This window comes from Mus caroli, chromosome 15 (genome assembly GCF_900094665.2).
Source record: "Mus caroli chromosome 15, CAROLI_EIJ_v1.1, whole genome shotgun sequence".
NCBI classification, from domain to species: Eukaryota; Metazoa; Chordata; class Mammalia; order Rodentia; family Muridae; genus Mus; species Mus caroli.
In genome coordinates this window covers 25,820,931-25,836,267 of record NC_034584.1, presented here as the reverse complement: position 1 = coordinate 25,836,267, position 15,337 = coordinate 25,820,931, and the positions used below count along the sequence as shown (strand labels likewise).

The following is a 15,337-nucleotide window of genomic DNA, read 5'->3' as shown; positions in this document are numbered from 1 at the left end:
TGTGTGTTACAGTGACTTTTTCACTGATCATTGGGATTCAAATCAACAAGATCATTTTTTTCCAGTTTTGGAGAACATGTATACATGACAATGGTCAAAAAAAATCATACAACGTCCCTAAATTGCTTTAATAGTGGAAGTCAAAATTGCATACAAATTTCCATTAGTTGATTAGTAAAACTGTGCATTGAGGCAGAAAATATAAAGTTGCCAAAGATTTTTAAGGAATTTAGTTTAGGGATTTAAATTCTCATATTCTCTCTCTCTCTCTCTCCCCCGCCCCCGCGCGCCCCAAAACCTCTGGGTTTATATGTAGGCTTGCTTGGGCTATAGTCAAACAGAGGCAATAATCTTGAGGAGATGGAGTGTATGCACAGGAAGAGGATGGGATGACGTGGAAGGTGTAAGTGAGGGGAGTGGAGGACATTTTCTCCCTAAATTCCACATATGAAAATACTGCCTTCTGTGCAAAGAACTGCAGCAGAAGACACCCGAACTCCCAGCAGCAGAGGAGGAGGATTTTTGTCCTGGTGACAGAAAACTGAAGTGATATTCTGGATACACACTTCTAGACCTGAAAGTTCAAGAACGATTTCTGTAGAGTTTGCTCATCATAAAAGAATCCTGAAAATGGATCTGGAGTCAGCTGAGAAGGACTATTCCTTGCAGGCCAGGAAGGCAGATGAAATTGTTTCTTGATTATCTGTGGTTTAGATAGTCTTTTTAGAGAGTCCTTGCTCTGTTCAATGTCCTTGTTCTGACAGGACAGAGTGGGGAATTGGCCAGGAACTACCCAGTTCATGCAACTACATATGTGAGATTGCAGCGAACACAGGCTACTGAGTGGAGTGCTAGCGTCTCAACAGGCTCTTGCTTGTATGAATTGATTTGAAGAGGACACAGCAACCTGCCAGAGAAGTTGTACTTTAAATTTCCATTATCCCCAGAACATGACCAGAGAGAGACAGACAGACTTGGAGCTGTCATCTCAGGCTTAGGAGCTGGAGATGACCTGAATGTCTGATTTCTCTTTTTCCAGGAACAGTTATCCTTTAACATCAAACACTAAGTCTCATGTACACATGAGCACTTTAAGGACGAAAGGATCTTACAAAATTGACATTCTCTAGCTGCAGAATAAATCCCCACTTCTCAGATTACACTATTTCCCTAGTGAACTGCTACTTCGAGGTCCCATCAAAGGCTGGCTCAGTGTCCACTGTTGGTGTAACAAAGTCAACCTCAGAAAATACAACGGTTGAAAAGTTATATTTTACATAAAGCATTAGGCCTACTTACGGGTTATATTAACATATATTTACTATGATACAAGTCAGTTTCTTACAAAATCAATTAGATTAGATGCTCTAAGAGTATCCTTGATTATGTGTGGTTTATCATGTATATATGTTTGCACGGGTTTAAAGAGACCTCATCTGGAATTTCCAGTTCTTTTCTGACTTAGTTGAACATCTGTCCCACATACATCAAATCTGAATTAAATTTCACAGTGCATAGTAACACAGGAAGGCCAGGGGCCTCCTAAATGACATTTGCAAGCCATCACTTAAGTCACAACCGTGTTAACAAAATGATGAGGTATGTGATGAAAACCATCAATCCAGAAGCACAAGTCAGCAGATGTGGGGTTTGTCCTACTACACATTTACACAGCCATAGATGCTGATGGTGGTTGTGGTGACGGAATTAACAGATGTTCTTTAGTAGATCATTACTAGAATTGTGCCGAGTGCTTTACACCTATTAACACACTGAAGTTTAAAAGAGACTCAGCAAGGAATCGAACACCCAGTCCCTCTGCTGCTGGGGCATTCCTCAGCTGACAGAGCTTCCCTAAGGATCTAAGGACGCCTCTGGCTTCAGCACTCTTCTTCATCCAGACCTTACTTCTGCTGCTTCACACTTAAATCTGTCCAAATGTGAGTATAAATGTGAGTCTTGACAGCATGCAAGGACTTTATATGAATTATTTTATGCCACATTAGTATCATCATTTATTACCTTTATTGTCATTATCATTATTATTATTATTATCACAAAGGTAATGGTAAAAACCTGGCTGGGATTTGTCTTTCTGGAATACACTTGCTATAGCGATATTTCACATAATGCTTATAGCTGTCTTTCAACATCCTTTACGATTTTGTGTTTTGGGTGGAGGTTATCTAATGAACCCTTCAGCAAAGTGGCCTGCTGCAATTAAAAAAAAATTACAAACAAACAGACATCTATTGTCACAGCTAAGAGGTAAAAAACTGAAATTCTTGGATTCAGGAAAGAGTTGTTCTTGTTTTCTCAACCTGAAATTTCTTTCTCCGGGAACTGTGACGCTCATTCTCAATGTCATGGTAAGTAAAGACTACTTCCTCAGGGCACCTCGCCCTGACCTCCGACCGTCCAGGGAAAACTAACCCTGTCCTGCCTGCCACACCACCTTAATTCTATAGACCCAGTCACTAACAGCTTTAACAGTCCATCAGCTAGACGCGTGGGTACTGTATCTATCGCATAATAAAATGTTCTCAGGAAGAAGGGGAGAAAGCTGAAGCTACAGAAACTTGGATGCTCCAGTGGCAACATGGGTTCGAGTGTGGGACTTATAGAAAACTGCAGACATTAAAAGCGATGAGAGGATTATGCTTAGAGCCAGGAGGGACTACAGGGTGACAACAGGGTTAGAGGAAGGCCAGCATTTAAGAGACCTGAAAAAAAAAAACTGAGGAGGACAAGGGTGACTAAGCAGGCAGGGGAGGGGAGCACATTCCCCAAGGATGACATCTCACTTTCTCAGAGGGGCAGGAAGGTGAGTGTGGGACCCAGGGCTTCCTGTTTCAGTCCTGTTTTAGAAGACGGTGGGAACTCATCTCAGACTCTAACCGAGTTTGACCCATGTAATATATTACATCTTTCATAATTTCCCAAGTAACTGAAAAGCATACTTCAGTCATATGGAAATAAAATTGTAAAGCAGCAGTGTGGTTGTGAAAGTCACTTGTGGAGGAGTGTTAAGACTCCAAGGGACAAGGGTAGGTCTCCAAAGGGCAGAGGTTAGAGTTCATTTCAAAGACTTATTTACTGTTGTCAAAAATTCACGAAGAACAGCAAAACAACAAGAGCGACACTAAGAAATGCACCATGCGACATGCAAACGCACAAACGCACAACGCACTACACACTGAGAAATCCAAAGATGTGCCAAGCAAAGGAAATCAAACACACTAACACACAAACAGAACCGAAGAGCACGGAGCAAGCTTTGAACGGATACCCAGTGAGGTAGATGTTTTGTGAGAACGTTAATTTAGGATAGTCAGCGGAAAAATAAACATGCAAATGATGCACACCCTTGAGAAGGGAGGCCTCTCTCACTTGCACATCCCAGGAAGGGAGGCCTCACACTGTGAGTAGCTTTGGTTAAATTTAAGCTTATCAGAAAGGACAGACACATGCCACATTCTGGGGTTAAACTGTTTCTTACAAGATAATTTTTAAAAAGAAAAACTTCTTTTTTATGCAAGTCATGAAAATTATTTCTCCAAATCTCACACACATTTGTAACAATGAAGAAATTTGCATTTATTTCTGCCTTCTTGCTACTTATCTCTGGAGAAGGTTTAGAATGATTTAAAAATGAATAACTTTTCTTTATTATTTTTTTTTTGGTTTGTCTTAAATGAGAATAAATTCTTACAACAATACCAAATAAAAAGGGGGTGGAGGGAGCCTGGCCTATTGAAAATACCAGGAAGGGAGATGTGAAATCAGAGGTAGTGATTATGTATTATTATAAAGTATAAACTAAAGAAAATACTGATAGTTATTTGTAGGATTATTATGCTCATAGCAATCACAAAGTGTTCTGCAGAATAGTATCACTGATTTTGTTCAAAAAAACCACACATCCTTCATCTATAGCAGAGACTTCTTTATGCATTCTAAGAGAACTTGACATTTTACCAAGCCATGGAGAAGACAGTGGGGCTAACCTGGTTATTTTCTCCTGAGATTCACTAGTAACTTATTCATGACTACCATGGAGGAAGTTCCCTAGAAGTAGTAGTCCAACATGCCCACCACCTCAAAACAACTGAGGGTTCAAACTCCCGGGCTTTAGACAAGTGGGCCTAGAGTTCAGAAGCCTGCTCTATGAGCAGAGAGACATTGACATTTCATTTCTGTCTCTATATCCAGAATACATATTATACCTCGTCAGCTGGTTCCAATGTGCACAATGATTTATGTGAGAATTAAATCTTTAATGGTCCCAAGAAGACTGAATCCCACACATAGCCTTTCACTGACTTAACTCCAACAAACATCATTGTCTTGTTGCTTTTGCATGCTTGACTGATACACAGGCATAGACCCAAAGTTGATAAGGGTCTTACATAAAGAACCTAGTCTGTTCCTTTAGATCGGTACATGAAAGAGGGGGCTGAGAAAGTGTATTTGTCAAACACACAAAAGCCAAATATATAACGTTAGTTTGCAGTGCTTTGATAAAGAATTTTGCAGCTCCTGGAGTGTAAGCATAGAATAGTGTTTTTATTTCACATTACAGTGCCCAAGGGGTTCTTCATAAAGGCTTATCTCTGTTAGGTATTTCTATTGTGTAACGAGAACAAAAATACTATCTATATATTTTTATAAGTTAAGAATCTAATGAAAGCAGACTCAACTCTGAAGGCCAGTAATCTTAAAAAGAAGTGGAAAATTAATGGAGGCCAGTTATGAAAGAAACGAAACTTAAAAACTAACTCTAAAAATGTAACAGCCAGTGTCTGGATCATATTGGTTTATGATGGTGTCATAATGGTGGATGCATCTCTGTCCCAGGGTTACTGCCTGTTTGTGAGCTTTGTTCCCATTCCTTATGATATATTTTCTTACATGAAGATATGTTGATGCTCTGTCATCTATCAGTTCTATCAGCTCTCAAAGGATTGGTCTCACAAACCAGTTGTGCCCTTATATATTACTGAAGACCTCTAACAGCGTTTACTGATATGGATTATATGCTGTGCTATTTGTTGGAATACCTACAGAACCCCCGGCAGCCAATAGTTCCTGTTATAGAATGGGCATCATCCTATTCCCTGTGGTCTCAGGAAAGTGTCCCTGAACTGCCATGTGTGAGAAATAAAATCACTGATCTCTTAGCACTGTTGTGACAAGCAATGGACTTTGAGGGTTCTCTGCAAGAGTCTTGGCACACACCACCCCTTCCAAGAACTCCTAAGTATACTTTGAGGAATCTTCATGCTTTTGGCTGGAGTATCAGTATCTCTCCATGTGAGAAATTACGTCATAAGGAAAAGGGACAAAGTTCACAAAATAGCCATGTAGAGCTTAAGGCTTTCTATCTTGTTGAGTCTAGACTTGGTCTCCATGGCAGACAACAACAATAACCCTTGACCATGGCTTTCCCTGTGTTGAATGAGTGTGATTCATGTGTTTCATCTTGATTGCTATTATTTGTACCTCTGTTGTTGGTGTTCCATCCTGGGATTATGAAAATTCACTTCACAAAATGCCTCTCCTGTGAAGTAAGTATTCTCAGAATGAAAAGGACAGACTGTAGTTCCACAGTGAATGACACATCCCTGTCACCTCACTGGGTGGCACCGACCTGGGTCCTGTCTGCTCTGAGTGGGATTCTATACATGATTCCACAGAGTTTATTATACACTAACTTGAAATCTCAGAATTATATACATTTTAAAGACATTCCTCATATATGAGCTCTCACAGGCTACCCATTGAATGGTAGAATTGTACATGATGTAGTAGAATGCTAATTTATTAGTGCACCAAATAAAAGAATAATTACTCTTTTAAAATACATGAGCCAACTTAATTTCTGGTTAACATAGATGTCATTTCCTCCCACTCTGTCCTGTAATTTCTGTATTTGCCCTCAGTTTAGTTCTGATTTTGACTGACAGTATTTTTACTAGTTCCTGGCTGAGATACCATTGCCCTTTTCTCTCTTATCTCTGTGTTTGAATCTCTAAGGATGCATGAGGCAAATGAAGTCCTTGATCAATGTTCATTCTGGCCAAGCTATGCTGGACACTGAGAAGCTAATGGCTCCAGGCATCCATCAGTAAACTGTTCTTGTTGCTCATATGTTCTGTTATTTAATGAAAGCGGCCCCCATTTCTGAAGCCAGTGTCTAGTGACTGACACATATTTGTTAGACTTGAAGTTAGATAACCATGAAAAAATGGCGGGGTCAGGGGTGGTGGCAAAGGTTATTCACGGCTCACATACTGTTTAGGATAGTGTTTTTTAAGAGATAGAGTTGGTAAATATTTACTACTATCACAACATAAAGATAGCATAGAGAGGTAGTTACAGATCACCGTGGTATTCTGACGCCATGAGTCAACACTTATTTTTAATCAATCCTTGGGAAATAAAAATAACAAAACCTTAAATATAACACTTTAAGTTCCACTTGCTCAGTTATTGAAGTAACTTTCTATTTAATATTTTTTTCCAGGCTGATTTAGACTTACTTCTTGTTGTTTTAGTCCCTTTTGAGTGGGGACTAGGAGACTGGTTCTCAAGGGCAGGATGCCAAGTTCAATTTAGCATTAGCTAGTTCACAGCTATTCCAGCTAATGAAGCCATTGATTGAATAATCACAAGGGACTCCCCAAATCTGATGTGCTTTCATTAATTAGATGAATGTATCCGAGAGCGCTACATATCTATGTTCTGTTTCTAGTCCAAGGGCATCTACATCGGGTACTACAGCACTACACAACAGATCACTGTGCTGGCTCAACTTTTGACCCCGACACTCCTTTCCTACCCCTCCATTGACAAGGAAGCCGGGCATGCGGATTATCTGGCAGGAGGAGGAAACCTGGGAAAGGAAGATTAGTGTTTTTTTAGCACGGCATGCCTGCTGCTCGGCTCTGCTCCTACCAGATCCAGCAGGTTCCTTCAGGTCCAAGGATGCTGATAGCTTCTGTCAGTTCACTGCTAACACCTGGGAGTTTCAGCATGCACTGCCTGCTCATTTAATCTTGCCTACCTCTTTGTCAAATGTCTCTTAATTAAGTTGCTTTTAACTATACTCCTGAATAGAATATTCATCCTACCTACGTTGACCCCTAACTGATAGACCTACAGGAGATAACTGACAATTTTCAGATCCTTTCAGCACTTGACATTAACAATATACTGAGATCTTAAACTGCAATGATGTGTTAAATATTTTCAAAAAGTTTTCCTATATTTCACATGGTGACTTTACTCTTAAAGTGCTTCTGAAATTGCTAAGAACAAATGTCCTGAGTAGCAACATTCCCCATATGGCGGTGGTTCAGAAATCTTTGGTACAAAAGTTTGGGCGCTGGGTCCGTTAGCAGGCACTTTAAAAGTATAAACATGTGTGTGTGTGTGTGTGTGTGTGTATGTGTACATATATATGTATGTATGTATGTACACAGATATATGCTATGTATGTGAGTGCACATGTGTGTAGTATGTATATATGTACATATATAAGTATGTATGTATGTATGTATGTACATACCTATGTATTATTTTAATGGTACAAATTAGCAAACAGCCAAAAGCAATCAACATTACACAGGATGCATAAGTTGCAATATAGTTTCAAAGTGGAAATCTACTTGCTACTGATAAAAGTTAACTACTGTTTTCAACAAAATAGAGCAATCTCACAGTCAGGCAAAGCAAAACAAGTAGACACTATGTGAGTGTGCTTGTATGGAATCCAGAGACCAGACTAGGGTCTGAAGAGCAGCTTCCTTGCCAGAAGGCAGTGGTTGGTTTGAGTTTCCTTGTTTGCTTTAGTTACTTTCTTTAAAGCTGGTTGCCAGAGGTCAGGAGAAAATCTTAGCTGTCGTTCATCAGACTACCTAGTACTTTATAGAAAGTTAATAACCTTCCCTAAAACACAGAGCAAGTACAAGACATATCTGCTAAAACTGGACCAGTTAACTGCCCTGTGATGCACACGAGTGAGCATCACGCTACTTGAGGAGGGCTTTGTAGCACATACTGCAAGTGAAGAAACTCCTCTACCAGACATCCTTTGAATGTCCTTTAAATCTCCCAGAGCATCTCAATGGAGAAAGTAACCATGGTAACTCATTACAGTAAATGCCCTGCACATGTGTCTGTTCTCATTTCTCTTTCAACTCTTTCACGTTATGTTCTTTTACTTCGGAAATACTTTTACCATTTTCCATCTTTCTTACTGTTTTTATTTATTTAGCTTGTTTTTAGTTATTTTTTTTTAATGAAGTGTCTGTATGTGTGTTCCTGAGTGGGAATGCGCATGTGTGTGTGTGTGTGTGCAGGTTCCTATAGAGCACAGAGGACAGAATCAGGTCCCCGTGGCATGGAATTAGAGCTAGTTGTAAGCTTCCTGCCACGGGTGTTGAGAGCCAAATTGGAGTCCTTCGCAAATGCTACATGCACAGTGAACTACAGTGCTTCCTCTCCAGCCCTTATTTGGGTCTTTAAAAGATTTTTCCAAAAATAATTACATTTCTGTATTTTAAAAATAAAGTTTAGATTTCCGCTGAATACAAGTTTATTTATGAAATATTGTTTTATTTTTTTAAATAGTGCTTATTTTTTCATGTGAATCAATGCTGTTTAGAAGGATATTTCCTATATATAGTTATAACATTATTACATTTATTATCTTAATTTGCTTTTAATTTTAGTGAATTATATTTAGTTGATATGATCTTTGAGTTTGATGTTTTTATTTTCTACCTCACCATTTTGTTAAAATTTCTTAATTAGAAATTTTTTGGTCATAGGAATAAGAGTTATGAATATATTCAACACGTCCATTTTTTAAAAAGATTTATTTATTTATTTATCATATGTAAGTACACTGTAGCTGTCTTCAGACATTCCAGAAGAGGGTGTCAGATCTCATTACGGATGGTTGTGAGCCACCATGTGGTTGCTGGGATTTGAACTCAGGACCTTTGGAAGAGCAGTCAGTGCTCTTACCCGCTGAGCCATCTTGTCAGCCCCTCAACACGTCCATTTTAAAAATATTTACTTACTTGTCTTTTAATGATTTAGATAGAATCTCATGTAGTTGGGCTGGGCTCAACTGTACTTCTGACTTTCTGACTCTCCTGTCTCCATGTCTCAGGAACTGAGATTTGGATATGTACCATTCTGGGGGATTGAAGCCTGGGTTCTGTATGCGCTGCATGAGAGCAGTCTGTCAATGGAGCCACTTCAAGAGCTTCTCTTCATTAATTGTAAGGTTTAGTTTTCTTTTACTTTTAGCTTTTTATCTAAATATGGATTGAAAAGGTCAAAGTTATACTTTTTACTTCTTGTTTTTATTTTTGAGATTATAATGACATCACTTATCCTTTCCTTTTCCTTCCTTCAAATCCTCCCATATCCCGCTGCTTGCTCTCCAGTCCTCTGTCTCCATTAGTTATCATTACATCCACACACGCAGACACGTACATTCCCAAATATAACTTGATTTGTCTGTGCAATGTTACGTGTCTGTATGTTTTCAGGGCTGACTACTTAACTTTTGTTTTAGCACCAAGAGTCTGTGCTACTCTATTCAGTAGCTCTATAGTCTTAGGTTTATTACATGATTGTAAGTAAACACAGCTCTGCTGCCTCACGGTCCTCTTCAAAACCCCAACTGCTTCTTTTGTATTAATTTCTATTCTACACTAACAGTGTTATTTAACTCTGCATTTAGTGCGATTGCTAGCATAAATGTGCCTAGTCTTTTAATTTCCATTTATTTCATTGATCTTGTTTCATATAAATATAAAATAACAATTTTATTTTTGTTTGCCAGATATCTGAGTTATTGTTAATTTTAGAAGATAATGTGGGGCGCTTACAGAAACACTGAAATTTATATAATGGGCTCGAGCCAGTGTTAATTCTCTTGCTTCTCACTATTCTCTTTCATTCATCTTTTCTCTACTTTCTGTTTAAGTGTTCCAGCACTCATAGTCAAATGTGCCTCTCTGTTATATGAAAAGGAGACATGCTCTCTCATGCCCTCCTCTGAAGAAGAAGACATGCTGTGCTGTGTGCTGCTTTCCTTACTCTGTGATAAGGTGGTGTGTGTCGCAAATATCAGTTAAACAAACTTTGCTACCAAAAGAGCAGCGACAACTATGCACTTTAACATAGGAATATGGAGGTAAGTACATTGGCAAGCCTGCATCTTATTTATGAGTATAAACTCAGGACTTTTGCTTTGAACATGTCTGGGTAAGCACAATGACTAGCTACCATAATAGTGGCATCATGTACTATAGAGACATAAGCTAATATGCACATTAAAAAATGTTTAAAAGCAACTATTATATTTTACTCTTATATCTTCCTTTTATGACAAACCTTGATGTATATTCGAGACAATTTCATTTTATTTCATCTTTTTAGATGCTTTGTTGATTTCTTTTATAAGATACCATTATTTTTAATAGTGTAACACAGTCATTTGTGAATTTTTTTTCTGAGATTAACAAAGCACTTTTTTTTTTTTCAAAAAATTTTCAGGATTTTTCTTTATTTACACTTCAAATGTTATCCCCCCACCCTGGTTTCCCCTCTGGAACCCACTCTCCCTAACACACCCCCCTCCAGCTCACCAATTCACCCACTCCCACTTCCTGGCCCTGGCATTCCACTACACTGGGGCAAAGAGCCTTCATAGGACCAAGGGCCTCTCCTCTCATTGATGTCTGACTAGGCCGTCCTCTGCTACATTTGTGAAATTTTTTTAGAGCAAGTCCATAGAACTTTACAATTTATTAAGAACCGGTTTATTCTACTGCCTGTAGTCTTTATTTCTAAGCTTTAACCTTTCTAGCTGGAAAACGTAACTATAAATAAATAAATAAATAAATAAACAAAAAAAAACACATCTTTGAGTATTAAAGAAATAATACAATTTACTAAGTATATTAAGGTAAGGTTATTGCATATTGCATAGAACAAAGTAGCCAAAAGTGATTTTATTATATGGAAAACCAATCTTGTTATATAATTGCAGATCATGAAGATCTCTGCCAACAATGATCGGTATGTGTGCGAGTTCATTTAAAGGCAGGCATTGTGCTGGTTATATATATATATATAAATATATATATATATACATATACATTTACACATACACATACATATACCTGAGTTCACAGACCGTATTTGTCTAGATTTGGGGAACCTGGTGAAACACTTGGATTCTAAGTGCTGATTCAGGAGTGTTTGCGACCTTGTCAGTGTGGCGAGAACCCTTGGGACTGAAGAGAAATCAATACATTATGAATCTTTTTATTATAGATGGCTTGTGTGGTGGATTGAATGAGAAAAGTCTTCACATCTGACATTTGTTCCTCACTTGTTGGCACTGCTTGGGGAGCCTTAGGACAGGGAGACTAGCTGAAGGAATTATCACTGGGCAGGCTTTGGGAGTATATAGGCCTGCCCCACGTCCAGTTTGCCTTCCATGTTTACTGATACTATCATAACATGTGACCAGAGAGCTTCCTGCTAGGCCTGCCTGCTGCCCAGCCCTCTCCTATGTTATAATGGTATTCTACCATAACAGCAAATAGTACTAGCATAACCTGTAAAGATATTATGTTGTGAAAAGTCACCATACTCTTCGTCTCCTCCCTTTAAATGGGGTTGCTGAGGCTGGGGATGTAGGTTACTTTGTAAGGAGCTTGCCTAGTATGACGCTTGCAGTCCATTCCCAGGACTGTGCAAGCAGGGTGTGGAGACATATGCCTATAACCCCAGCATCCCAGAGATGGCAGAATTAGGACCCAGAGGTTCCAGGTCTGTCTTAAGTATATGCATAGTGAGAAGGCAGCCTGGGCCACAGGAGTCTGCCTTTGACCTACTTTCACTTGTGGAGTAATCCTGTGGGTCCAGAATGCCTGACTCCTGCAGAGAGCGGATACAGGAGTCCACCAGCTCCAGGCCTGTTGTAAGTTCATCTTCGATATCTTTTTGGCCATCTGAAAGGAGATACATTAAAGTGGTAAACAAGGTAGGTTAACAATAAAGCTTTAGGTCAGTGGTTCTCAAGCTGTGGGTTAATGGGATTCTAATGACCCTTTCATAGGGATTGCATATCAGATATCCTGCACATCAGATAGTACATTATGATTCATAGCAGTAGCAAAATTACAGTTAAGAAGTAGCAATGGAGTAATTTTATGGCTGGGAGTCACCAGGGCATGAGGAACTGTATTAAAGGGTCACAGCATCAGGAAGGTTGAGAAGCACTGCTTTAGGTTGCCATGTAACAATCAAACACTATCTCTATTAGACAACACATCTACAAGCCTTGACATCAAGCACAGAAGCCAAAGTTAAGCACATGTATCTTTGGAGAAGATTAAGTTACCAGAAAATTAAGAGACGTTAACCTCCTCAGCCCCAAATCATGAGCTAGCATAACTTCATTTAATTTTTCCTTTTTTTTTCCTAACTCATGTCTAGAAATCTAAAGTTCAAAATGAAAATTATTCAGTAGAGGTACATATCAAAGGGGTAAGATTCCATCAAGAGGCCATACTTTACCTTGTGTCTGCCAGTGAAACTGCTCTCCTGCTGAACTGCAAGAAAGAGAACACACAGCTGTAACGCTAGTTGGCAGAGAGTGTAGTCTAAACACAAGACACACAGGGACCCCAGAGCAGGAGAGCTGAATTCCCAGAACCTGTCTCGGTCCACACAGAGCTGAGGGGTCCATTGAGACGGAATCTTAATTTCCATGCATTTGCTGTATACGCCCTTTTGATTTGCAGCTAATACTGTGCCATCAATGAACACTGTTCAGTAATTTTCATAAAGAGAGCTCATTTTTCCCCACAAATCCAGTCCATTTAGCAATAGCTTATGGTGAATTCAGCTTTACTCAATTTTAGTTACTTTAAAATAACTAAAGTCTGAATAGTATTAGACATTGTAAAGTTGCCTAGTAAATAAATATAGATCCCCTTTTATTAAAAACAAGATAAAATAACTTTTTGCCTTTACTTCAACATTTCCTATGAGTTTTCTTTCTAGGTGATTGTTGTGACTTAAATAAGGTGACTTAAAATAATAACATATTAGTACCAACTGAATATACATTTTGAAATTCTCTCCTAACAATATGGATAGAGCCAAATGTGGTTCACATGTATGCATATATATATAACAATATATATGCACATCTGCACATCATATATGCATATATATGTATATATATATATATGTATATATATATATGGCTGTGATATTTCAGAGTAGGCCTGCAAAGATGACTGATTTATTTTGCATGACTTATTAAATATAAAATAGATGAATACATTTAAATTTTTTGGGGTGTGAACAACTTCCTTTGTATGTTCTTCTAATGGTGCCACCATTTTCTGTCAATATCTGACGAGCAGTAAGAATAGCAGTGACAGATACCATTTAAAAATGGTTTTCTACCTGTATTTTACCAGATCTTTGCCTTGATCAAGCAGCTTCTATGAATAGCTCATCAGTCCTTTAACAGTAAGTGGGTTTTAGACCCTTAATTTGCACCTTAGAGGCAGCTTCTGAATACATTTACGTGGGAAAAGGGAATTCTGGTATAAATCAGCACTCAGAAAAGCCATGATTGATGTAAATGAGAACAAGAATGGTCCCTTTAGAACCGAATGACTATTATAGGGTGTCTTGCTCCTGAGCCAACTCATATTAGTAAAATGGAAAGGAATTTTATAATGCTAAGAGCTAAAGACAGATCTGACACATGAAAAGGTAACTGCAAATTCATTTCCATGATGCTCTTACATCCATTAAAGAGATATAGCATTATCTAAGAGCTATATCTAACTACAAAGTTCAACCCTTACCATAGGAATGTAATACACATGTCAATATTTTAAAAATGATAAAGCAGCTTCCCTTAGTAGGTATCATTACATATGAGGTTGTTCCATATTAAAATTCAAGCCTCCCCAGGATACATCTGAGCCATCACCACCATGGCTATGTTAATCCTTTAAGAATGTTACTAATCAAGCCTGTGCTGTCATGATCCTATTACTATGCACTGGTACCATTGCACATTTTCAGAGACTGCACTCGAACCTGGGTCTTTTGATTCTGAGTAAGTCTAAGTGCATATTATTAGTGTCATGATCATGTGCAGCCCTTCTGAAATGTCTAGGTGACAGCCCACCGGAAGCATACAAGCTCAGAAAACCTGTATGCTTGGCTGAGTGTCTGCTCTAAATAATAGAGTTATACACTTCTTGTGTACTATGAATGTTAGATTCACTAGGTAAGACTCATTGTCAATGTAATGCTAACCCAATCTCTGTTCTTCTATATCGGTAAGGCTGGACAAACTCTCAATGTGGCATAACCTTTTAAGTATAGATGTCATCATCTGTGTAAGGACAGAAAACATTCTCAAACTGTACTAGGCTGAATATCAGATTTCTCCCCAAATAAACTCTAGATCAAAGCTCTGGAATTTGTGCATGCTCAGCTGTTTGGACAGAGGTTTTCAAGGCTGTATCAATGGTTGACTGTCTTCAGACTGGTCATCTGCAGGAGGGATCTGAGTGAGAGATATCCTTGTAAGAGACTGAAAGAACCTACATAGACATGGAGATGGCCAGGTAAAGATGAGGGTGAAGACCAAGTGACTCAGACACAAGTGAAGCCTCAGTGGAAGCCACACAAACAGGAAGAGGTTTGAGAGGAACTTCATCTTTGGTCTTGCTAGGAACCGTCTCCCAGCTGACACACTGACTTCAAACTTCAGCCCTCCAAAACTTCAAGAATAAGTTTGCATTGTTTTAAGCCAGGTGCATGTAGTACCACTTATGGCAGTCTCAGGGAATCACATTATTTTTTCCTGATACAATAAAGACATTGCCACTACCTCCAAACTACTACAGGCCCATAGAAATCCAGATATTTGGTTCTAAGGTTTCTAACATAGTAAGGCCTTGTTATTTCTCAACACTTACCAACTGTCTCTTGCTTTTAGGAGCAAAGCTTAGTGAGGTTGAGGAATGTGACCACTCAGCTCCTAATAGTCTCATCAAAGCTTTGAAGAAACTTGCACAATACTGAATGCAAACTCCTCATCCACAAACTAAAGTCACTCACTGGGGTGAGGGGTATGGCTTCCTCTTAAGCTTCCTTATCTAAAGCAGTGCAAGCACCCCTGGGCTCAGTGGTGTTCTGGTCTCTCCCTATGGAACACTTCGATGCTCATCTGCATAGCCCATTATGCGTAGACAGGGCTACACAA

General features: G+C 38.9%; 1 protein-coding gene across 7 annotated transcripts in view; it reads right to left on the bottom strand.

The window, feature by feature from the left end:
• Positions 1 to 15,337, bottom strand: part of Ctnnd2 (catenin delta 2) — a 793,031-nt gene that overhangs the window by 362,540 nt on the left and 415,154 nt on the right. For all 7 annotated transcript variants that reach the window (XM_021182850.2, XM_021182851.2, XM_029469855.1 and 4 more), the window contains 2 exons: positions 12,613 to 12,647; positions 11,928 to 12,044 (listed from right to left, as the gene is read on the bottom strand). In XM_021182850.2, the coding sequence (XP_021038509.1) occupies positions 11,928 to 12,044; positions 12,613 to 12,647 (152 nt within the window). The remainder of the gene's footprint in view (positions 1 to 11,927; positions 12,045 to 12,612; positions 12,648 to 15,337) is intronic.